This window comes from Micrasema longulum, unplaced genomic scaffold (genome assembly GCF_059751315.1).
Source record: "Micrasema longulum isolate JH-2025_06_02 unplaced genomic scaffold, ASM5975131v1 h1tg001033l, whole genome shotgun sequence".
Lineage (NCBI taxonomy): Eukaryota > Metazoa > Arthropoda > Insecta > Trichoptera > Brachycentridae > Micrasema > Micrasema longulum.
Genome location: NW_028278221.1, coordinates 451,922 through 475,894, shown reverse-complemented (window position 1 = coordinate 475,894; position 23,973 = coordinate 451,922). Strand labels below are relative to the sequence as shown.

The window sequence follows — 23,973 nt, the reverse complement described above, 5'->3', positions numbered from 1 at the left end:
GAAAGAAATACTAGGCCATTAATGGTACTTGACGGAGGAATTGGTGTTTTTTGCATTTTTCGACAACGAACTTTCAGTTCAAGATAAGAAAAATAAGGTAAATGCACTAAAAATCGAACTTGTAGAGCATTGCTCAAAAAGAAAGAGCAGTGATGTCAAACACATTACTGAAAAAAGAATTGAACTAGCAAAATAGTTATTTTACTATTTTTAGTAACAATCAAGTAATCAGCCTTTGAAATGCAGTGAATAAAATGTTTTTAGATCGCAGCACGCTCCAATTAAAACATGTACATGCTCAAGATAAACGGTTAGTTAAATTTATTTCAACAGAGAGGGAAAACATTTTTGAGTAGGGAATATGGAAGTCTAGGCATTTACAGGTCTTATGACCTGTCATTGGTTGGTTTAAGTGGCCACTTTACACACACTGTGTAACATTCACCATTCTGCCCATGTTTAAACATCCATATTTCTTCAACTCTTCCATTTGTTGACTTTTGCGAAGTAAAAGAGCTGAAATCTTTATCACGTGAGTGAGATTCACCCGGCTGAACCAAATCACCTACTAGGCAACGCCTGAAAACAATTTTCCAATTTTGATACTTCTTCCTTTACCAGGTAGTTAATTCAACAATGTTTGAGTATGTCCAAATGCTTGCAGACTGGCTGGATTTACTCCCTAGGGAGTTATTTCATATTAATAAATTTAAATATGAATCCCTATTAATAAATTTAAATATGAATAATAATTTCTAGGGAGGAAATCCAGCCAGTCTGCAAGCATTTGGACATACTTAAACATTGCTGAAAGATGTTGAAACTTGGGAGGAAGACTCTGATTTTGAGGCTACAATGAAAATCGTCCATTCTATGCGGGTAGTGAATGAGCGCGGTGTTGCTTTAATGGAGGAATATAATAAATTGATGACAATCGATGAAGAGCAAAAACAATATTTGCTTTTGTTGGTAAAAAGAGTACGGAAAAAAAATATCGTCATACAAAAAATCAGTTTGGTTTAGTTTGATCTATTGAACTATTGACAAATATATATTTTAAACACTGAACTTCCTCATTGGAGCACCGCCTTAGGCAAATACGGAAATAATAATAGTTTTTCGAGTGGCTTTGTGATGGTTATTACCTCGTCATCGAAATCGTGCTCGGCTTCCTCCAAGGCGGCGCTGAGGGGGCGGCCGCGTGGGGCGCGCCCTCCTCGGGAGTCGAACAAGGTATCCTCCGAGATAGCTTTCTCCGCTCGACGGCGGGCGGAGTTCAAGTCATCATCAGCGAATGCCAGGGAATACCTGCAGCGAATTATACGCAGTATATTAATATATACTTCCACATAGATATAGGAAACATGGAAGTCTAGGCATTTACAGGGCTAATGACCCATCATTTGCTGTCATGTTTATAGGTAAGCTGCCAATATCAAGAACCCAAGTATTTATTAAAAATATAAAAAAACCAGTTCCATAACAAATTATTCAAACAATATATAGCAACACTCGAATCGGGTTGTGGTCTTGTGTGGACCAAAGGCCCGAGGTTCAAATCCCAGTCTACCACAACTCGGTTTCCATTTTTCCAGCACAAGTTATTTACGACTTTTAGGAAATGATCTGAAAATTTAAATATTTGAGTAAATAATTATAAGTGATTGTCCGGGCGGATGAAGAATAAAGTTCTGAGTGTGAAATAGATCTGGAACCCTGGACTAGTGCTTTCGACTCGATTGCTAATCTCAGGTAAAAATCCTGAAAAGAGAAATCAAGAGGAGATAAGTCCGCTTCGTAGTGTAGTGGTTGACGCGTTCGCCTCCATGATTGAGGTTCTCGGTCCGATTCCTGCATATTTTCTGGACTAGCAGCTCACCTTCGATGTAACAAAAATGATTCAGATAGGCTGTAGTTCAGGCGGATAGGGAAACGACGAATGATAAGAAATGATTCCCACCTGTCTTCCAGAGACCTGGAGGGCGCCGGGGGCTCCGGGTCGGGCCTGCCCCTCCTGTCCAGGCGGTCCAGGGTCGGCTTGTAGTAGCTCTCGCCCATGTTGTAGTTGCAGTCGTACACCCGCGTGCGCCGACCCCGCACTCCAGGACGAGACATGATGCGGGCTGAAAACGAGCGCTTACTAATTTACGGCCGGAGCCAATTTCAACAGAGAACATTGTGGGCTGTTCTCTTCCATCGAAGGGGAGCAGCGTTGTAAGTGCGCAGAAAATCCTCTCGCTGTGACTAGATTAAATTGAAGTAGTTATTAACATGGAAATAAGCGCTGGTATTTGCGTGATAATGGTATCAATCTTTAGGTGACTTGTACGAAGGGCGTCGAAAGAGTTAGCTTATCCTTTAAAATAATTATAATCTTATAATGGTAGCCGCTTTTGTTATTGGATCATAAAGGTGAACAAACTTAATTGAAATTCGGTATGTATCCGACATAAGCACTCATAAACATAGGCAAAATGGTGAATGTTACACGGTGTGTAAAGTAGCCACTTAAACCAGCCAATGACAGCTCATAAGCCCTGTAGATGGCTGGACTTCTATATTACCTTCTCTAAAATGTTCTTCATCTCTGTTGTAGTATGTTGAAATGAATTTCGTTTTATGTAAGCAAGTCGCATTATTTAAATACAATCTACATAGATGTACAAGTAGATACATATCGCAATGCGGGAATCGTGGTCTCGGTGCGTTATTTTATCTACGATTGGTTCATATAAATGATGTTAGAGTTGATAAAAGTGAATGATGAATCCGATAAAAAATATTCCACAGGCACCTAATATTACTAGAAATAAACTATCGACCACCAGTCCCAAGCGAGAGTTGCAAGTGTATTAATATCTGGCCACGCTTTAGAGTTATTTTAGTATTGCGTTTCGTCCCGTGCGTGTTACAAGCCAAGTTAATGGTCATGATGCGAATATTTCAAAATATAAAAACAACGGTTTTTAAACAAGCGTAAAAATTTAAGTAAAAAATAAAATAATTTGGAAGAATCTCACAATACAAGAGAAGACAATACTAATATAATCTCATATTTCGAGTATGTCTATTTTTTTTAACTTACATCTGTAATTCAAAATTGTTAACTCTATATCTTTGTAAAAATCAACAGATGGGAGAATTTACGATGAATACATTTTCAAACATATAATATACGGTTGTGAATGTTACAAAGATAAAGAAATTCTAAAGCAATAGAAGAGCTTTATCCCTGACGCTAATACTTTTTATTCGTTCCAAGAGAATCAAATGAGAAATTGTGTCGAAAGCTTTAGCAAGGTCTAAGAAAACTGCTATAAGCTTTCTACCACTATCGAGGCTTTGTGTCATATTTTGAGTAACAGCAACAATTGCGTCTGCCGTCTCAGAATGGTTATTTTAAAGATCTTTGCCACTCCCAAGGCATTTCAGAAGTCTTTTTCAAACATTTTTTTTGTTAATTGTTATTATTACACTTGAAAAAGAGATACGACGATAATTTGAGACCAAAGTCTTTTCACCAGCTTTGTAAATTGGAATAATAGAAGCTTCTTTCAGGCAGGATGGGGAGCACCCTGATTCAAAGCTAGTATTTACTATACAGCCTGTAACTGGAAGGTGGATCATCGGTGGCAGAGTTATAGGGGACCTTAATGCCTATCGATTTATCGGAAAATGATTTTCCGAACTATTTGTGTTTTTTATAGAAGATATTGTGTCTATTATTTCTCGAGTGGTTGCAGATGAGAATTTATTTAAGAGGTTGGTTGAAGCTTAAGTCAATAGCGTGTTTTAAAATGTTCTTTGCTAAACTTGTCTCAACTGAGGAAAAATAATCTTTGAAGGGATTAGCAATTTTATCTGCATTGTTAGTAACGTCAGCCATTTTTCCATCAATAACAATATTTTGTATTGTCTGGCTATGTTTTCGAGTATAGGAAATCTCCTTGATGATATTCCAAATTTTTCTGCTATCGTTCCCCGCTTTTGTGATTTTATTTCTTAATTTTTATCAAACAATTTAGATTCAATTTACTTTCCAAAATGTATAAAGTGTGTCCCTCTTACAGATGCATCTTATTATCCCAATAGTTATCCGTGGTTAGGGAATTTTAATGAATTTCGCGTCACGGGGTTAAGAATTTAGAGACGCATTGTTTACACGGGTACTTAGATCGTTAATAAAGAGCGCGCATGAAATATTGGCATCGTTAGTTTCAAATGTGGAATTTCAATTTTCTTGTGCAACCAAACGATTTAAACATTCATAAACAACAGTTTTTTTTTAATAATCATTTTGTTAGCCGGTTCCGGTTTTTTAAATGATATCGCTTCTATCACTGCGTAATGATCAGTTAGACCACATTGATATATAAAAGTACAGTAAAACCTCGATGTAACGGACTAATTGGGGGGAGGGGGTATACGTTAAAGCCGAAAGTAATTAGATGTAAATAAACAATACAAAACACAAACAGAATTATATTTATTGTCTTCGGACACTCGTCGTGTAGTGACGTTGGTGTTTGATATCGATGCGCTTGCTTTCGGTAATCCTGCTTTGAAAAAGAAATCACTTTTTGTTTGCACTTTTGAAGCTTGAGTTATTATAAGTTTTCTGGGATTTCCATTCTCTCCTACATCACACACTAACGCAATTTTATTTATTTTGCTTTAGTTTTAATTGATGTCCGAAACAGTTTGCTTTTTTATGCCATATTGTTCACATGTACGAGACGCAGACATTCCAGACTCCAACTTTTGTACAATTTCTAGTTTTTGATTGATCGTTGGATCGATTTTTTCTGTTTTTCCATATTTAAAGGGTAGGGTTGGGAAAATTAAAATTTATTTACTGGATTACACTAAATGCATTCATTCACTTCGAGTAAACAAGTTAAACTGCTGTAGAGTTGCGGTAATCCCCGGCCAGCGTAGCAAACAGCCAACACCAGTGTGCTGCGTCGAAATCTACATGTTATTATATCGGGGAATCCCCTAATATACAATCGCTCCGGCTAGGTGCAGTCCACGAGCAGGACGGCATTATGTCTCCAATTTTAGGTGCTAGACGTATGACATGATTATCATGGCCGCTAAAAATTGTTTACATGTGACGTCACTTGAATTTAAGTATGTATAATATTAACAGGACGTTTTTATTTTTTTTACATTTGACCGGATATTTTGTCTGTTATATCCTAAGTCCGTTAGATAGAGGTCTTACCGCACTGAAATTGTTTTCAATTTGGCAAAGACGTGATCAGTACAAGTGGAGGCCGTTCCTACTTCCCGCGTGGGAACATTAATCGATGTAGAAAGTCCATGAAAAGATAGCATATTAAGGTAATCATTTGCTTGGGATATTATTTATAATATTTACATCAATGTCTCCCATCACTATGATATTTTGGAGATTCGCTATTTAGTAGAGTAAGATTTAAACTTTCTAAGAATGAAGGAATATTTCAACTACTTGGAGATCTGTATATAGGAAAACAATGTCGAATCACCTATATCGATTTCCGAACAGTTTGATTGCACAATTGATATTTTGTTAATAGAATATGACATTTGAGTTGCAAATCCTTCAACAGTCTGCCAGAAAATGTTCGCGACATATCAACATATTCAAAATTCAAACAGAAAATAAAAATTATGTTCATGGACAGAAATGGAATCAACCCGGAAACTACAGTCACCCTATAATTCTAATAATCCAAGCTAAGCTACCTACACAAGGTTGATACTTGTAACAATGTGTTTGTATTTTAGTTAAATTATTTTCTGTATATTTATGTAAAAAATCTATAACAATTCATTATGTAAAAAAATATATATCACACTAAAATAAAATTATAAAATGCCATCCTCGGCACGGGTTTTCCCAGTGAGGAATACATTGTAAATTCAATTTTGTAATATGTTTTTGTGAAATATTGAATAAATAAATAAATGAAAAGAAAAACTCCATCATTTTTAGTATTGTTTTGTGATGGGTATATTTATTAATGTGTTTCGGTATATAGTTACTGCTAATCCAGCATTCATATAAGATTATAGTATCGAAATCACAATCAAGGATAGGTAGCAGAACCACGAGCTCATAGAAATTCTTATTTATGCTTCTAATATTTAGTGAGAATATTCTAATACATTTTTCATCCAGCAACAAATTGTTCGAAAAATCCAAAATTTGAGTTCTTCGGCCTCATTTATTACAACACACGGGAATGGGCTGAAATTTTCAATCATATCATTGATTTCTCTCATGACGAATAATGAGAAAGATAACAGTTGAGTGTCACAATATCGGCCTTGTGGTGTTGTGGTCAGCGCATTTGCCTACCATGCTAGAGGTTTCGGGTTCGATTCCCGGCATAGTTGATTTGAAATATTATTTAAAAGGGTGTTTTTACATTAGAATATTTTATAATTATTAATTAATAAGATTTACACTATATAGTCCCTAGACTGGTACCTGAAGCGTGAGACTGATCACCTTACCTTCGTGTAACGAAAATGATCAAGATACGCTGAGATTGGTGTACCAATCCAGTGCCCTATGCACCATTAGATGCGGAAAGGGAATGATGATGATGATGTTACAATATTACCAGAAAATGATGAAAAATATATAAGAACAATCATGAATAAAAAATGTTTAAAATTGTGTTGGCTATACAAGGTGTTCATTAACCCTTAGACTGCTAAACAACGATATATCGTTGTTCTTAATCCCTATCATAAAGTTCTAACTAGACTGATGATGACGTCATAATCCCCAAAAGGGTAAATGAATTCGGGAACTGCTTGTTGCACTTAACCGTCAGTGGTATAAAACATTTTCAAAACATAAAAATTACTTATTCGACGGGTTATTATTCAGTTTCGTACCTATTTCAGCCCTACGGAAAATTTAATACAAAAAATGTTTTCTTACGCGCGGTAAAAATTCGAGCATTAAATTGTATGGCAAAGTTTCTTGAAAATTAATAAAAAATAATATAAAATATTTTAATAAAAACGAACTACTTTGAACGACGTCACTTGTTCATATGAATCATCCAAGATATATTTTACTCAAATTTTGTTTAGCATGCATTGATGGAAGTGGTAGCTTTGATAATAAGGGCACTTTGCCCCGCAATCAACAAAAAACCATCATAATACTGTCGTTTCAATAATTACTATTAAAACAATGCGCCTTGAGATTGCTGTGCGAGATCGTTTTTGTTTGTTTTTATTTTCGATTAAGAAAGGGTTTACAACCGCTGTACGAGAATGTGTTGCGGGCGGCACGAGTTGTCTATCTTGCTCACTCCACTGGGCTTGAATTAGATATTTATGAAATGGAAGATTTTTCTTGGAATTGCTATTAATTTTTAAAACAGTAGTGTGTTTGGAAAACAACGTATTCGATAAAATATTTTTAAAATGTATTAATAATAAGATTTCTGATTAGATTCTTGAAAAACTGCGTAGAAGCGTAAGGGTTAAACCCCGTCATATACGAAACCTCGATGATCAGTATGAGCAAGAAGACATATTGGCACATTAAAATAAATTTTTAGAACGATTAATTTTTTTTTAAATATAAAAAAAAACAAATGGTTACTTACTTCTGCAGGGGAGAAACGAAGGGTGTCTGATACACCGTCAACACCCCCCCCTCACTTCTTTCCTGCAGAAGTAAGCAACCATGTGTTTTTTTTTCTAATTTTCTTCGTTTTAAATATTTTTTTTAATATGCTAATATTTCTTTCTTGCCCATACTGATCGTCTTGGTTTCGGATGTGACAGGGTTTAAATAACACCCTGTATACTCAGTTTTTCAGGGCCAGAAGACCACGAAACTTCAGAGGAACATTCCTTACAATATGCTTTAGTAAAAATCATAGCAAAAGATTCCAAAAAGTCATAAAAAAAAAAAATTTCATATATATAATATTAAAATGGAGTAAATCTTTAATTTCTCAGACTCCCTTTCCCTTTCCCTTTCGCAAACTCTACAAAAAAATTGAGATAAAAACGTAGTTGACCAACGCGCAACGAAGTGATACGCTCCAGACGCAGATAAGGTAAGCGGCCGGGTAGGAGAGGGGTAGGGGTTTGTGGAGGGCCTGTTTTTCCGAGAAATTAAGGATTTACTGCATTTAGAATTATAATTTCTTTTTTTTTTTTTAAATGACTTTTTGGAAAAAAACTCAAATGGATTTTTTTTAAAGCTTACCATGAGGAATGTGTCTCCGAAGTTTCGCAGCCTGGCCCTGATAAACGGTGTAAATCAATAAACATGTCGCTATATCAGCGTTTGCAGTTTCCTTGCAAATAATTGCAATATTTTTGGAGCACGTCTATTCTATCTTCATTTTCAGCGTTAATACAATGGAAGGTTTTTTATCTAAGTAAGGTGCACGATATTATTATCTTTAATTGTGTTAATTCAGTTCTAATTGCGGGGATTGAACTGGAAATGGAAGTTTTGCAATGAAAGGATTACTTATATTTTATTATTAAATCTGAACTAAATACATTTTCGTCTTGCAGTTGGCAAGCCTGTATTATTGATTGCGAAAATTTTGGAGACTGTTTGTGGATACCATATCCGCCAACTAGGAGCAGACCCTTTCACAGTAGAGAACTCATTTATATACTCATACATTCAAATGCAAATTAGAAATTGTGGCCAGTTCAGAACGATTTTTTTCTCGATTCATTGCTTTGCTAGTATACAAGTATGTATACATACATACAAAGCATTTTCGAACGGACGTTTTTTTTGTACTTCAGTTTGTTTTCACGGGTCTGGCGTTCTTCACAGTTATTTTTTCGTTTTTATCATTTGTGTCTTTAAAAAGTCGATACATCTTCCCGCAGTAGCCTCGTTTCTAATTACTTCCTCTGGATTATAAAAAAAAACGCCATACTGTGCGCACATTTTTTTGCAGCTTTACCCATTGGACAATTTATTGTGGAATCGTGTAATATACGGAGGACGTGTAGAGGTTAGTCCTCCGCAAGGGCAACAATCATTTCCTCTTCTTTTTAACTTATGGAGATACTTTCTGGAAGCACCATGACCCAACCCTAACTCGTAAGTCCGTCCGAAAGTATGCAATCTCAGCGTCTTTCAATAAAAAAAAAAACAATTTCGTGACTTCGCGTGTAACACTTGATAAATATATTTGGTTCTAAGTATTATATCTGTACCTTAAAAGGGTAAACCACGGGAGTCACATTGAAGTAAATGTTCAGGAAAAAAGTTTTAGCGATTGTGCGATTTCCTAAATATCACAACTTGAATCAAATCAAAAAATAGATAATGTCTACACTTTCAATGTAAAATAATGATTATTTTGATAGTTCGTATCTGGAACTGGTGCATTAAAATGCAACAAACGTCACCAGTTCCAGATTTGTTTTAACAAAGCGGACTTTAGATTTTTATTTCAACTTAAAAACGCATTTTGATGATGAAATTGGACTTGTTTTGACGGTGTTTTATTCACGCATAATTTCTGCATAACTTATAATAACTTCAAAATCCTTGTGTTTTATTTAATCTCTAAGGTACAGTGATATTAATATGCATTTTCTTGCACTATTTTTTAAATGTGTGACTTAAGAATACGGTCATAAGTAGGGAGACTTCTCATTTTGGATGCCTTTCCCCATCATAATTGAAAGATAATTATCATCATCAAACCCATATCCGCACTTCATGTGCATACGGTACTGCATTGGTAAAGTAAATCCAGCTTATCTCGATCATTTATTACAGGACGAGTCGTCCGCGTGTATATTTTAGAGAAACGAATACAAAAATAAAATGCTAAAACAATAATGTAAAGTAAGTATTGATAGAAAATAATTTTCTTTCGCATTCAACTGAGATAATTCAAAAGATATTTCAATAAACAACGGTATAAATACACATAATATCAACATGTTGTCGGCGAAAATTTAAAGTGCTACGAGGGATAGTGCGTAAATTGCCATACATGGGAAAATTATGGTTTAAATTTTTTTTTTTTTTTTTTTTAAATACGTAATTAAGCATACCTAATTTTCGCTGACGTCGACGATATTATGAATGACCGGTGCGACAACTACTCGTACCAATTGATTTTATCAAACACAAAAACTAGTAGGTAGGGTAAAGTAGACAATGATTGCCCACCCTATAGTGATTGCCCGCTATCGCTTTGATCGCTATTTTTTCAGAACGTAAATGCGTTGTTTAAATAAACAGTTTACCAAAAATGACTCTTTTGTTTACAAACACAAAATCTACTTTACCGACAGAAAGCGTGACGTTGCCGAGACGTGAAAAAATATGTCGTGAAGCTCGCCGAACTTTTTTTAATTTATCAAGTATTTCTTACGGAATTTGTTAACGTTTTACTTTTGTAAATATGTTTCTTACTTATGTTTTTTTAATGATAAATTCATGTTTTTACTCTTAGATAAATAGTACCAGGGGTAAGTCAGTTAATTTATATCCTATAAACCTATCTTACTTTAGATTTAACTGGGTGGGCAACAACTGTCACATAAAATTTTTCATATTTCAATGATTGCCCGCCGGATAACCATTGAAATTTGTGGTGAGCAATCATTATATTTCGATTTTTGTTTCTTTACAAGAAGGCGGTTCAGAGTCTGTTGAAGAAATGTATCAAAATTATATAAATTCCCTTTTATTGAAATTTTAAATGTTAACATATATTTTAAAATATATTTTTGGCCAAAAAAAGTTTTTGTAAATATTATTTATATTTATTTTTTCATTTTTAGATTAATGTAAAAGTTTTTGTGTTTGAAATTAGTTTAATTCATAGTTTTTTAACAATAATACCAAAGTGGGCAATCACTATCTTTAGTTGTGGCAATCACTATCTTTAGTTGTGGCAATCACTTTAAAAAAGTGGGCAATCACTGTGATTCTATGAGCTTTATTTTTATTGTTAAAAAAAAATATCGCTATTATACAGTGGAAGCTATTAAATGCAAAGGTGTACGAGATAAATGGATGAAGATTTGAGCGTAGTTATACAGAAAGCAGCCAGTCCACAATTTTGAAAAAATAGATATTGGTGTCATCGGGTGCAGTAAGGTCATTTCTAAGTTCTGCTAAAAACAGCCAGGCCGCTTTCATACAAAAAACTGTAATAATCATCTTTTGAAAATAGTACCGATCACAAAAACGGCATTTCTCAATTTGCAGAAAACACGTGGAGCACTAGAAAAATCTTACGGTACATAAAAAATATTAAAACTGGTAAATACGTAATTAGATTCTTGTGCATTATATTTCTTAAAAACTTATGTATTCACTGTTTATTATTTATCAAAGTTAAAAACATTCCAACTGTTAAGTAGATTTGAATATTCACTATTTTCACTTTTCCGTGGCTGGCTGCTTTCTGTATAACTACGTTCATTTGATGCTAAACTTTGTTATTGTTATTGGATGAGTATGGGCAAACCTACAACCATTTAAAGTCAAATTTTCCTTAAGCGGGCAATCGTTACCTACTTTACCCTACTCTCCGACCAACAAAAATATAATATTACATTTTAGATCCATTCTGACAAAAAATATTCAATTCATACTATGATCATATTTCTATCCGCACCCAAGGGACAACCTTGTTGCTTCGACTGCAGCGAATCTAGATTATTTTTCTATCCGCACCCAAGGGACAACCTTGTTGCTTCGACTGCAGCGAATCTAGATTATTTTTCTATCCGCACCCAAGGGACAACCTTGTTGCTTCGACTGCAGCGAATCTAAATTATTTTTCTATCCGCACCCAAGGGACAACCTTGTTGCTTCGACTGCAGCGAATCTAGATTCTAATCTAGAATCTAGAAAATAATACGATCTCATCGGGGATCGAACTTGGAACCCCCGTGTGTGAGACAAGCGTCTCGGTGCTGCCATAATAGTTTCATGATTTGTAAATATGGTCAACATTATTTTATTTCCCAAAGCTATTGATATTTATAATGTACATAAGGTTTTTGATTTACCGATTGATTGATTGAATGAGCGTCTAATTATAATTTCAAATTCTTAGTTATTCAGAGATTATTTGAGTTTAAAAAAACCTACACAATTTATCAAAATAATTTTAATTTATTATGAGGGTAGATAGATATGATTTTTTAAAATTATAGTCAATGAGGAAGTTCAGTGCTACAGAAATTTGGATATAAAAGATGTTTTCTCATACACCGTAAAAATTAAAGCATTTAGTTGTACAGCGAAGTTTCTCGAAAATGTGCGATAAAATACGTTTTGATAAAAATGAACTATTTTAAAACATGATAGGTTCTGGTCAACAGCTGTTTAAAAATAGCCAATCAAATATGTGTTGTGATAGATTTCCGGTTTCCGGGAAGCCAAGTTTAGCGAGTTTCGTACGTACGGGGTTTACTTTTTAAATGTCAGCTCAACTCACCGAATACAACTCATGACGTCACGGGCGGAGTAATTTCAAAATGACAAAACTTTAAAAATCATGGTGATGATAATACGAAACATAAAAAAATATATATTTTGGCTTAGTGTGATTGAAAGTCCATTAACAAATAATAAAATAAAATAAAAACACCGAACTTCCTCATAATGATATATTATAACGAAGCTACCATAGCAACGTTCTATATATTACATTATTTGATTTCGGTTTTCGCTCGCACGTAGAGTATAATATTGTATTATATCGTCATGTAATAGTTTAAATACATCCTATTACAATTCCTGAAAGTTAATAGGTATATTTAGGATGAGAATCTACAGTACTTCGTTTGCCAATATAATCCAATAAAGTTAATATGGAAAATACGGATGTTCAGTCACGGAAACAATGGTTCACGTAACACATTGCATAAATTGATAATAATTGATAAGCCGCTTAATGGCAGGTTATGATCCATGGAAATCCACACTCCCTTCTCCATGTTTTCCCTCTTTGCTAAGAATCCTATCTAAGATTATGTTTACTTTTAGGCTGAAGCTATTAAAAAAAACAAGTAAAAATGTTTTATTAGAAAGCAGTGAAATGAAAATAGCAAATGCGCACATATTGTATGGCAAGTCGCAGATTTGGATATAAATAACATGATGTAGGATTTGAGGTAAACATTTTGCTGGGCAAAGCTGTAATTCGGATCATCAGAAACGCAAACCTGTCAAAATGAAACAATCGCATTAAATAGGTCAACACATGAAAGCATTATTCCTAGAGAGGACGGAGGGAACTCTCCGGATATAGATAGATCCCTGGGCAGTGCTGAAAGGTCATAACAGGAGCTATTCTGGTAGCAGTTAAATTTATCGTTTCCAAACATGCCCTCGGCTACCCCCAATTGCCGCCGTGACGCGCGTCGTGACGACTCTCAGCGTGCAGTTACGTAAATATCGGGAATCAAGACGATTCGTCTCGAACTCCTAAATAGTTCCTGGCGGAGGTGGTTTAAGTTTCAGAGGATAAAGTTACCGCGCGAAGTGCGCATTACTCGAAACGAAAACGACGACAAATGATTTTAGGGTTCTTGATAACATACAAATATTGTTGTTTTTATCTAGGGCTTTAATCACTGTACATACATAAATGTGAAAGATTCGACGTATTGCGATGCGTTCAGGGTACGTAGACAACAAGCGCAAATCTAAATAATCAACCAATATTCACAACGCGGTCTTAGAGATATTAATCACAACACTTGTACGCACAGAGAGAAAAGTGGTTCTCCACCCTTGTGCAGACGCAGGGGTACAGATATAAGTTAGTGGAAGGCGGAAAGGAAGCGGCCGGTGGATGGGCAGTCTCACCTGAGTGTGGTGTGGACGTGGTGCGCGCGGGAGCAGCACTGAGCGGCCCCAGAGACCAGACCACAAGGGTATAAATACTCCGCGCGCCCAGTACCTCTAGCACAACCGAAATCGCACATCTGTTCAGCCTCTCGTTTGCGTTAATCTTATGTTTAAAACTAAAATTTTGATAAAGAGGATTTAACAATTATTTGACTATGATAGATCTGCTTAGAATACAAGACTAGATATATCCCCCCAATTTAAAAAAAAAGGTGGTATTTTGCTAAAATAGGCCTCAATTATATGATTTTTTTAATAAATTATGGAAAAATTATTAAAAAACAGTATTTACGTACCTATAATATTATATTCATATATGTTAAATATTGCTTTTTAATATCTGTATTAATGTACATATGCATTGTTAGTTTTGTGTCGATAATCCGATGATTACATAAATTATGAGGATATGCGGTGACAGGGAATTGTGGTAAATAGATATTTGAACATGGTTTTCCTGTCACTGTCTTGAAGATTATGCCTGCCGATGCTAAGCGAAAAAGACAACTGCATTTCGGATCTTTTATTCCTAACTATATAATAGACCAAATCGACGTTTCTTTGTCCCATTTTCCGAACCTCAAAACTGAACCAATTTCGTTATTTTTTTTTACTACTGTAGAATGAAATTTTCTGTATCGGTACGTTTTGTGTTTTACAAAAATAGTTATCACATTTGTATACCGGGCGCCCGAGACCTCAGATAAAACCTGGACTTCTGTATGGGTTTTGGGATGATTTTAGTTCCCATAATAAACTGTTCATTAATAAAGCAAAACTATTGAGACATGTCGATGGTAAATATTTATAGTGCCATAATCCAGGGTGAAGATACGGGAATTCGTTTGTATGAAGTAAAGTCAGACCCCGTTTCTTACAAAGTTTGGTTCATAATGCTTTTACCATAACCAAAGAAACAGGTTCGGTTTTCTTAAATGAAAACCATTGACTTATTAGTACACATAGACGCACCACGAGCCCTCTAAAATTATGACATTTAACTCATGCCCAAACACTGAGTCATAACCAACGCGTATTAAGTCGTTCTTTTGCCAGCCGGTTTTGACGTGAGCTTGCTATTTCATTTGAAACCCAAATGCCTGATTGTGCGTGAAAGCGTTTAAAAACTGTTCGGATAAAAGAAAAAAAGATGGTGTAACTTTTTGTATTGAATTCCAAATCTAAAAATAATAAATAATCAAGTATTGAATTTAAGTAGGTACCTAATTACTTGTTTATGTTTAAATTCCAATACATAAAATATATATTTTTTTAAATATATAACTATTTTGCCAATTCCTTTGCTCTTCTACCAATAGTAAAAATGCGATTTTCAAAATTTTGTTAAATGTTAGTTAATATTATTCTATCATTACTGAAAATCCATTAAAAAGAAATACACGGGTAGAAATTATAAGGAATTTAAGGAAGTAATCTAATTGGGATCCATTACAAGCGAATGTTTTTTGTAAACGTTCAAAAACAAACTTTTTTATACAAAAAAAAGCAATGTCCTTCCACTTTTTTTTGTATATATACATATACTCTCGTCGAATGCAGCCCTGGTCAACGAAAAATAAAACATTTACGCTCCTATTTTTTTCCCACCTCATAATTTTGTTGGAAACCGCACGTAAATCGGCCCAGTAGTTATTCAGTCTATCAAGGACGCACATACGAACATTGCCTTTTATATACATATATATATATAAATTATTGTTTATAATTAGAAAAAAAAAAAAAATAATGTTTAGTTCGTGTTTCTGACAAGTCTGAGGTCACGGGGTAGATTCCCGGCAAGGCCGCTGGGAGAAATGTTTATTTGTATGTACGGGTATGACTGTTTTATTACAATATTTTATAGTCCCTGGATCGGTGAGAAAGCTTGAGACTTATCATTTTATTTCATAAGGCGTTCGAATCTTTTAATAAATAAATAAAAATATATTATAAGCGAAAATGTAGTGCCGTATGCACAATATTGTGATCACACGAGGGAATGCTTGTGATATGTTGCAACTCGGTTGATGCTATTGTATTGTACTGCTTACGCGCGGTAGAGTTGTTTCGGTACTTCCCATTACGGCACGAATTTGACATAAAATATTGATTTACGACTCATATTTCACAGCAACATTTCGTAGTTCCTAGGCCGCGATTATAAAGGCTATCTTCATCGGTAGATACCGAGACGGTATACTTAACTTCTTTACTATCTCTAACTACCTTGGTATGTTCTACCGACTTGTCATATCGACATCATATGATCGAATCCAACCAATGAATGACCCCGAAAATTTAGTCCGCATTCCTTCGGGTAAATAATTAAATATTTTTGAAAAATTACAACATTTTTGGGAAAAAATAAATATGTATAAAGTATTTATTATTAAAGTGTAGGTACTTAATTGAAATTTAAAATAGTTCTCATATATATTTCAAACTAGTGGATCCGACAGACGTTGTCCTTCCCGAGCGTTAGCTTGCCTGCTATTAGCTGGTTGGACAAACATTTTTTTCGTAATTAATTACACACGTTTTTTATTTTGGACTTTTTCAAGACATTTATATATTCGTAATAAGGGTTTGTTTTTTTGTTTTATCTCCACGTGTAATTGTCTAAGAGGCCTTAACGTGCAAAATAACTACTCTAGTGCCATAATCCATGGAGAACATACGGGAATACGTGTTGATAAATAAAAGTCAGACCACTTTTCCCCTGAGAGTTCTAAAATTATGACACTCAACTCATGAGCGACGCGTATCTAGTCATTCTTTAACCACCAGCCAGGTTTTGACGTGACCTTGACATTTAATTCGGAATCAAAATATATGAAAAGAAAAATGCCCAATTGTGTCGTAAAAGTGTGCAAAAACTGTTTCGATAAAAGAAAAAAACTTATATTATATATTCGTAATAAGAGTTAGTTTTTCGTTTTATCTCCTCATGCGATTGGTTAAGAGGCCTCGTCGAGTTCAAATCAAAATAATGCAAAAATCGCTCCTCTAGTACCAATAATCCATGGAGGAAATACAGGAATATGTATTAAAAAAATTCAGAGCGCGGTTTACCCTGAGCCCTCTAAAATAATGGCACTCAACCCATGCTCAACGCAAATTTAGTAATTATTTAATCGTCAGCCGTGTTTCGACGTTATCTTGACATTTAATTCGAAACCAAAGGAAAAGAAAGAACTAAGATAGACCAGATCTTGTCTTGAGGTAGTAATTTTCTTATTTTTTTGTCCTAGCTTTAATTTTATTTCGTTGTATTTTATTTCATTTGTACCTGTATTTAGTACCAAAAAATGTGTTTACCATTGTTGGAATGGACTGTATAAGTCCGTCAATAAATAAATAATAATAAAAGAAAAATGACTGTATGGTGAAAACGTGCAAAAACTTTCCGGATAAATGGAAAAATACTTTTTATTGATATGTAGGTACCTAAGTACTTGTTTGTGGTTGAATTCCAAAACATGAAATAATAATTTTTCAAATAAAGAATTCTTTTTGCAAATGTCAAACTCTACGCTACTTACCGGCAGTGGGGCATTCTGTGTAAGAATTCGTTTTTCAAAAATGTCTCGAATGTCGGTTAAAATTTTTAAAACATCACTAAAAATCCATTAAAAATATGTTAACGTGTAGAAATTAAGAAATTGTTTGGAAATTAATCAAATCAGTATTCATTGAAAATAATTGATTTCTGTAAACGTTAAAATACAAACTTTTCTAATTTACAAAAAAATAACATTCTCCAATTTTTTTGGAATATGCATTTCAGTCGAATGCAACCCTGGAAAATCAATGAAAACACATATATGCTTCTAACTTTTTTTTTATTCAATATATTGAAGATGTCATTTTTTGTAAACCTCGAGTACGTGAATTAGAAAATTTTGCAAAAACCGCACGTAAATCTGCCAAGCCATTTTCGAGTTTTTGCGAGACAGAACACGGCGATTCGTTTTAATATATATTTAAGATAGGCCTCTGAGATGGAAAGTGGCCACTTCAAAGCGATTATAAACTCCAATAAATCCTGATTCAAGCAAAACACGCTCGCTTGAACATGATTTTTATAAGACTTTTAACAATTACCAATACGGTATGCTTAATGCTTAATATGCGGTCTGTATTTATCTACCGAGCGATTACAAAGCCGGCTCCTTTAATGTCTCGATAGGTACACACTCAGGTAGATAGTAAAACAGATGGAAACAATATTATAACTAAATTCATTTTTAAGTGGCATCATTTTTACGCCTAGACGCTCTTACATGTTAATAGGGCAGAATCTAGCCGATGAAATAATAAATGATCGAGATTAACTGCAACGGGGCATTAATCAAGTATTATGACAAGGTATTTCCATTTTCTACTTGTTGGGAAAATAGCATAATGCTAATATTTATTTTAAAAATGCGAACCCTCGAGAACGACAAATATTTTATTTTTCGTGCGTCGAAGTTAAGTTGCTCAGCAAGTTGGTGCGGGTGCAAGAGAAAATTATAAGCGCCGTGGGCTGGAGGGTTTCATTACATAACGTTAAAGATAGCGAAAAGACCGTGTCGGTTGAAAATTCGACGGTTGGACACATGCTTCGAGCTCGACAGTCTGCCCACCCGTTCTTGCGATCTCTCTCTCAGTCGATACGATAGTTAGCGCTGTAAATCCGTTGTTAATCTAAAACACGCTCGCTTAATCTCCCCATATCACGGGCGAAAATTTTCTCTGGCCTTTTTGTTTGTTTTTAGAGTCGTCATCATCGTCGTTTCCCTATCCGCACATGGTGAGGCACATGACTCTGCGTTAGTACATCAACCGCAGCGTATCTCGATGTTTTGGTTCCACGTAAGTCTGATTCAATTCTCACTTCAATTATCACTCCAAGTACAAAAATATATGCACTTTGGCGGACTTATTACTAAAAGCAGTACCTTCCAGCCAACCAAAGAACACAATGGTCAAAAGAAAGTTTGATATCAGTTATTGTATTTAGTTCAAATTAGATATGTATGTACGCATACATTATTATTGGGTTCAATTTTTTTTTTTAATGGAATAACCCGCTAAGCCTCTATTTTGAGGCTTGTCAGCAGGTGGGATAGAGGGGATATGAAAGGAGGTAATAAAAAATACACCACAACACCCAGAACAATTGAGAAAAAATCTTTCTTGGTTTTTTTTCTTGCAACTGGCGGGAATCGAACCCGCGACGCCAGTTTCACAGATAGCCGTCTTACCAACTGCGCCACGGCGCCTGTTAGATATGTAATTAGATATGTATGTACGCATACATTATTATTTAGTTCAAATTAGATATTTATTTATTTATTCATTCAAAATTACGCTAGTTTAAATATTAATGAATTTATTAAGGCTTTTTAGGCTATGCCCGTGTCAAGCTACAATAAATAACAATAAAAATACATAGTAAAATTAATTAGATCAAATTATAATGACATGGAATAACAATCTATAAAAAAAGGTAAATGTAATAAATAATTAAATTCCAAAGAATACAATGCAAAAAAGGTAATCAGAAATAATTTTTAAAATATAAATTATAGATGGTATCATTAAAATCAACAAAGTAGTTTTAAAAAAAACAATATAAGAGTATCATTGAAATCAACAGAAAAAGAATATATATATATAAACATAATTGAAATATGCAATATGCCAAATAATAGTACGTACTAAATTAAATTATACAAAATTATATAATTAAAAAAATATAAAATATCAAGATATATAAAAAGCAAATAAAAGTAAAAGTATGGAAGGAAGGCAGATTTGTATTTTTTTGCTAATCTCGAACTTTAAAAAAATTGACAACCTCGTCCCTATCGATGTGCAGCAACCAATTGCAAACATTTTTCTTAAATAAATTGGCACTTGTGGAGTTTTTTATGGCTGCCGGAAGTTGATTAAAAAATTTCGGAGCCAGGAAGGTAAAGTTTCTTTGTACTAAAGATATGTATGTACGCATACATTATTATTTATTTCAAATTAGATGTGTATGTACGCACACATTATTATTTAGTTCAAATTAGATATGTATGTACGTATACATTATTATTTTTGTGTATCGGTTTAGATAAATTGTGAGAACAGAGAATTTTGATAAATAGGTGTTCGAGCCATAGAATTAAGAATAGTCCAGAAAATGCATACGCGCATCAAACAAAAGGCGACTAAACTACTCCTAAAAGGGTAGTTTTACGTTTTGACCCATTAGTTTCTTTGTAGATGTCGCTCAGTACTAACTCCCGATTTGAATTCAACTATGCCGTGTTAAGTCGTTTTAAAGTAAAGTAATACTGCTGGGATCTTAAAGAAATAGGTTGGGATCACATTTCACGTGTAAGTAGCAAATGCATAACTTAAAAATTTAATTATTTTTCCATCTGTCAGATTGTCAAAGAAAACAAAATGGAAATTTTGTTAGTGTTGCCAGGGTAGTCAAATTTTTTACACTACTTTGGTAAGCTAATGAGAGAACTAATGAAAATTGGACCTCTTGGATTATACAACGCTGTGGTGGATATTTGACCGACATTATCTTTAAAACAGCAAATATTATTTAACATGACATAAAAATATCCGTTTTATGTTAAATAAAATTTGTTTTATTTTTTAAGTTCAAAGTTCATTCATTAAATTAATCTTATTCAATTACCATTACATTTGTGTTATGATTATATTTTTCGCGATTTGGCAACATTACGCGGCGACTTCACGCATGCGGGCGGCGAAAGTGGAACGAAGAGGGGTTTTGGACACAGTCCGATGTATTCAAGTATTATAATTCTACGCTCCATCTGGACTATTCTTAATTCTATGGATAAAACCTTTTTAATAAAACCATTTTGTTTTGCTTTTGGAGCTCATTTGAAAAAAACGGACACACGATATTTTACAATCTCATTTTATTTTCTGGTTTTTAATTACTCGTTATCTCTAATTATATTTTACTTACATAATAAATTCTTATATTTACTATTAAAAAAAAATATATGCATTTTTAAAGATAAATGATCGTTATGATTTAATAGTACCTGTTTTAATTAAGTTTTAAGGATGTTAATAATCCGCAAATTGTACTGTGAATAATAATATTTTTTATTATGTATTAGCTCTCTCTGCCTTTTGGTCAAATGGAAAGCGCGTTTGTCAATCATGCAAGAGGCATCGGGTGTGATTCCTGACATGGTCGACATGAAATATTTATTTTAAATCGTGTTTTTTTCACTTTAATATTTCAAAGTCCCTAGACTAAAGCGTATCTTGCCTTCATGTGAAAATATAATATTATGTATTGCTATTGGGGTACTAATGCAGTGCCTTATGCCTCATTAGATCCAGAAAAGGAACGATGGTGTAAAAGAAAAGGACATGCATTTCTATATATTAAGTGAGACGTGCATTCGCCTTTTTCGAACAGTATCGGGGAGGCATTTGAGTGACTGAAAAACCATGTTCAAATTATTCATTAAAACTCCAAGACACCTTAGTCCTTTAAGGCCGTATGTATGTTCAAACGAACTAACTTTGCGATTTTATTTTTCTTCCGATAAATCACATTAAAATATTGGATATTTGTTTTCTAATCCCTGGCAATCTTCTCCATGGCGTCTATTTTGACCGCCAGGTTGCGATCCGTAATCCCGCCAAAAATGGCATCAGTGTTGCCAACCCTACCGATTTTTGGGTTGATCTACCAATTTTGGGTGAAATCTACTGATCCACAGAATTTGGTCGAAATTATTCCGATTTTTAAACATCCTTATATATATAATTTCTCTGTACGTGTGATGTCACCGTACTCCTCTGAAACGGCTTAACTGATTTACGTGTGATTTTCAGAGAAATATAATGCATTTGCAAAAAAATGGAAAGATGTTTTTTTGTGTTAAAAAAATATTGTTTTTGAATGTATACAAACAGCATTTGTTTTTTGTGGATCTCGATCAGATTCTTTCCTTAAATTCCTTATAACTTCTACCCATTTATTTATTCTTATTGGATTTTTGGTAACACTAAAATAATATTAAATTCAATACATTAAAAAAAATCGTTTTCTTACATAAGTACACAACATTGTTGGTGAGACGACCGGAGTTTGACGTTTGCAAAAAGAATGCCATATTTGAAGAAATATTTATTTTATGTTTTGGAATTCAACCATAAACAAGTACCTACTTAAATTCAATATTTTTTGAATATTGACAATTTTTAGTTTTGGAATTTAATCACAAACAAGTACTTCTAAAACGAAATCTGAGTTTTACTATAGTTTAGTTTATTAACGAATTCGGTTTAACTATCGTTCTACTATCAATGCGTTGTTTCACCCGCGTTTTTACTTGAGTGAAATATAACCACAATTTTTTCATTTCAAATCTCAAAAATGGAATATTATGTTTTATTAATTTTTACACATTGCTACACTGTGGAGTGTGACCTTGCAAACGTCAAAAAGGCCAATATATGTAAAATGAGTTAGAAACTAGCTTAAATATATCTTCTCTTGAAGACTGTTGAAATAAATCCAACCTTCTAGTCCTATTTAAAATTCTCAACTCACTCTTTGAAGCGTCTGAACTACTGAGCTCAATAAAATGAAATATCCCAACTAGAAAACTCAGACAAAACTTACCTTTTCATACCGATAACCATAGACCTAACTATGGTTTTTATTCCCCTATGCCCAGAATTCTCAGGTCTGCTAACAAACATACCAGTCTTGATTTCTTTGATAACAAGTTGTCTTCTTTCATACGATCATTAAATCAAATTTAATTATAAACACCTCTCTCCCCCTTCCACTTCCACCAAGTCTTCTATATACCATTGTGCCTTTCTACTTTCTTTTGTAATAATTTTCTATGTATAAATATGTCCTTAAAAATGTCCATTGGGCGTACATATAAATAAATAAATTAATTAATCAAGTGTACACATTATAGTAACCCAGTAATGGAATGAAATTAATTTGAAAGTTAAGAAATGTTAGCAATGCAGAAACTGCAAATAAAATATGTAAAAATAATAAATAAAATAATAAAGTAAATAAAAGTTAAAAAATAATTATAAACAAATATAATAATAAATAAGTGCATTTATAAATATGTTTTTAAAAAAATAAGAACAGAAAAAAAACAAATTATGCAATAATATTGAAGAAAGTCCAAAACATGAATATAAATTTTAATGACATACTCATATATACAGGCGTATTATCAACGCCAATAAGTTATCTCCTATATTATTTAGTATAGGAGAGATGAAAAACGTCTGCGTGACCGGAGAGAACGGTATTGTAATAATGACATGCTCCATAGAAAAAAACATTACTTCTTAAATTTGTCCTGGGTATCGGTAAATTGAATGTAGTTTGGAGTATTGTCCTGTTGGGCACGAGATATTCTAAATAGCTTGTAAGTATAGGGCAATCGATGACATTATTCACAAGTTTAAATAGGAATAATAATTGATCTGCAATCACTCTTCTGTACTCCAGAGTTTGAATTGCATTTGTAGTACAATCAAATTTGTATTTGATTGAATTTGTTTTTCTGTATTCTTTCTAGGTTATTAATATGTGCCTTATATTGGGGATTCCATATAAAAGAAGCAGACTTTTGACTTCTCACATATGTGTTATAAAGCAGTGTTAGTGTTTTAATATTTTTGAAGTCGTTATACATTCGCATTAAAAAACCAAGCATTATATAATATGCTTTATTAATAATTTCATTAATATGAATATCAAATACAAGCTTGGAATTTAAAACTATTCCCAAGTCTCTGATGACGTTCTTTCTATGTACAATTTGATGGGAATTTAGTGAGCTATCGTATGATAATTATGTCAATTTATTTTTATATTTGGCGCCTCCGCTTGTGCGTCCGCGCATCCCAGGTTGGGAGCCGCTGCCTTAAGGAAAAGTTACAGATTTTAAATGTCAACCATACCGGGATACCAAAAAAGACGAAGATTTCAACAAAATACACGTAAACTCTGTACATGAAGGAGCCGGTATATAAACCATCATTAGGTATAGGACTATTAT

At 33.7% G+C, this 23,973-nt stretch overlaps 1 protein-coding gene across 1 annotated transcript; it reads right to left on the bottom strand.

The window, feature by feature from the left end:
* Positions 1–1,058: 1,058 nt before the first annotated feature.
* On the bottom strand, positions 1,059–13,931 carry LOC148277443 (uncharacterized). The gene is made up of 3 exons (XM_088232889.1): positions 13,847–13,931; positions 1,961–2,123; positions 1,059–1,308 (listed from the first exon to the last, which is right to left on the bottom strand). The coding sequence occupies exons 2-3, from the start codon at positions 2,113–2,115 to the stop codon at positions 1,074–1,076; spliced, it is 390 nt and encodes a 129-aa protein (XP_088089015.1). The 5' UTR covers positions 2,116–2,123; positions 13,847–13,931; the 3' UTR covers positions 1,059–1,073.
* Positions 13,932–23,973: the final 10,042 nt, after the last annotated feature.

Bases quoted from the DNA above. Each gene is read 5' to 3' on its own strand.
- LOC148277443 (XM_088232889.1), bottom strand. From the start codon at position 2,115: ATGTCTCGTCCTGGAGTGCGGGGTCGGCGCACGCGGGTGTACGACTGC. The intron at 1,309-1,960 runs GTGGGAATCATT...AATTCGCTGCAG, and splicing joins TCCAGGTCTCTGGAAGACAG to GTATTCCCTGGCATTCGCTG.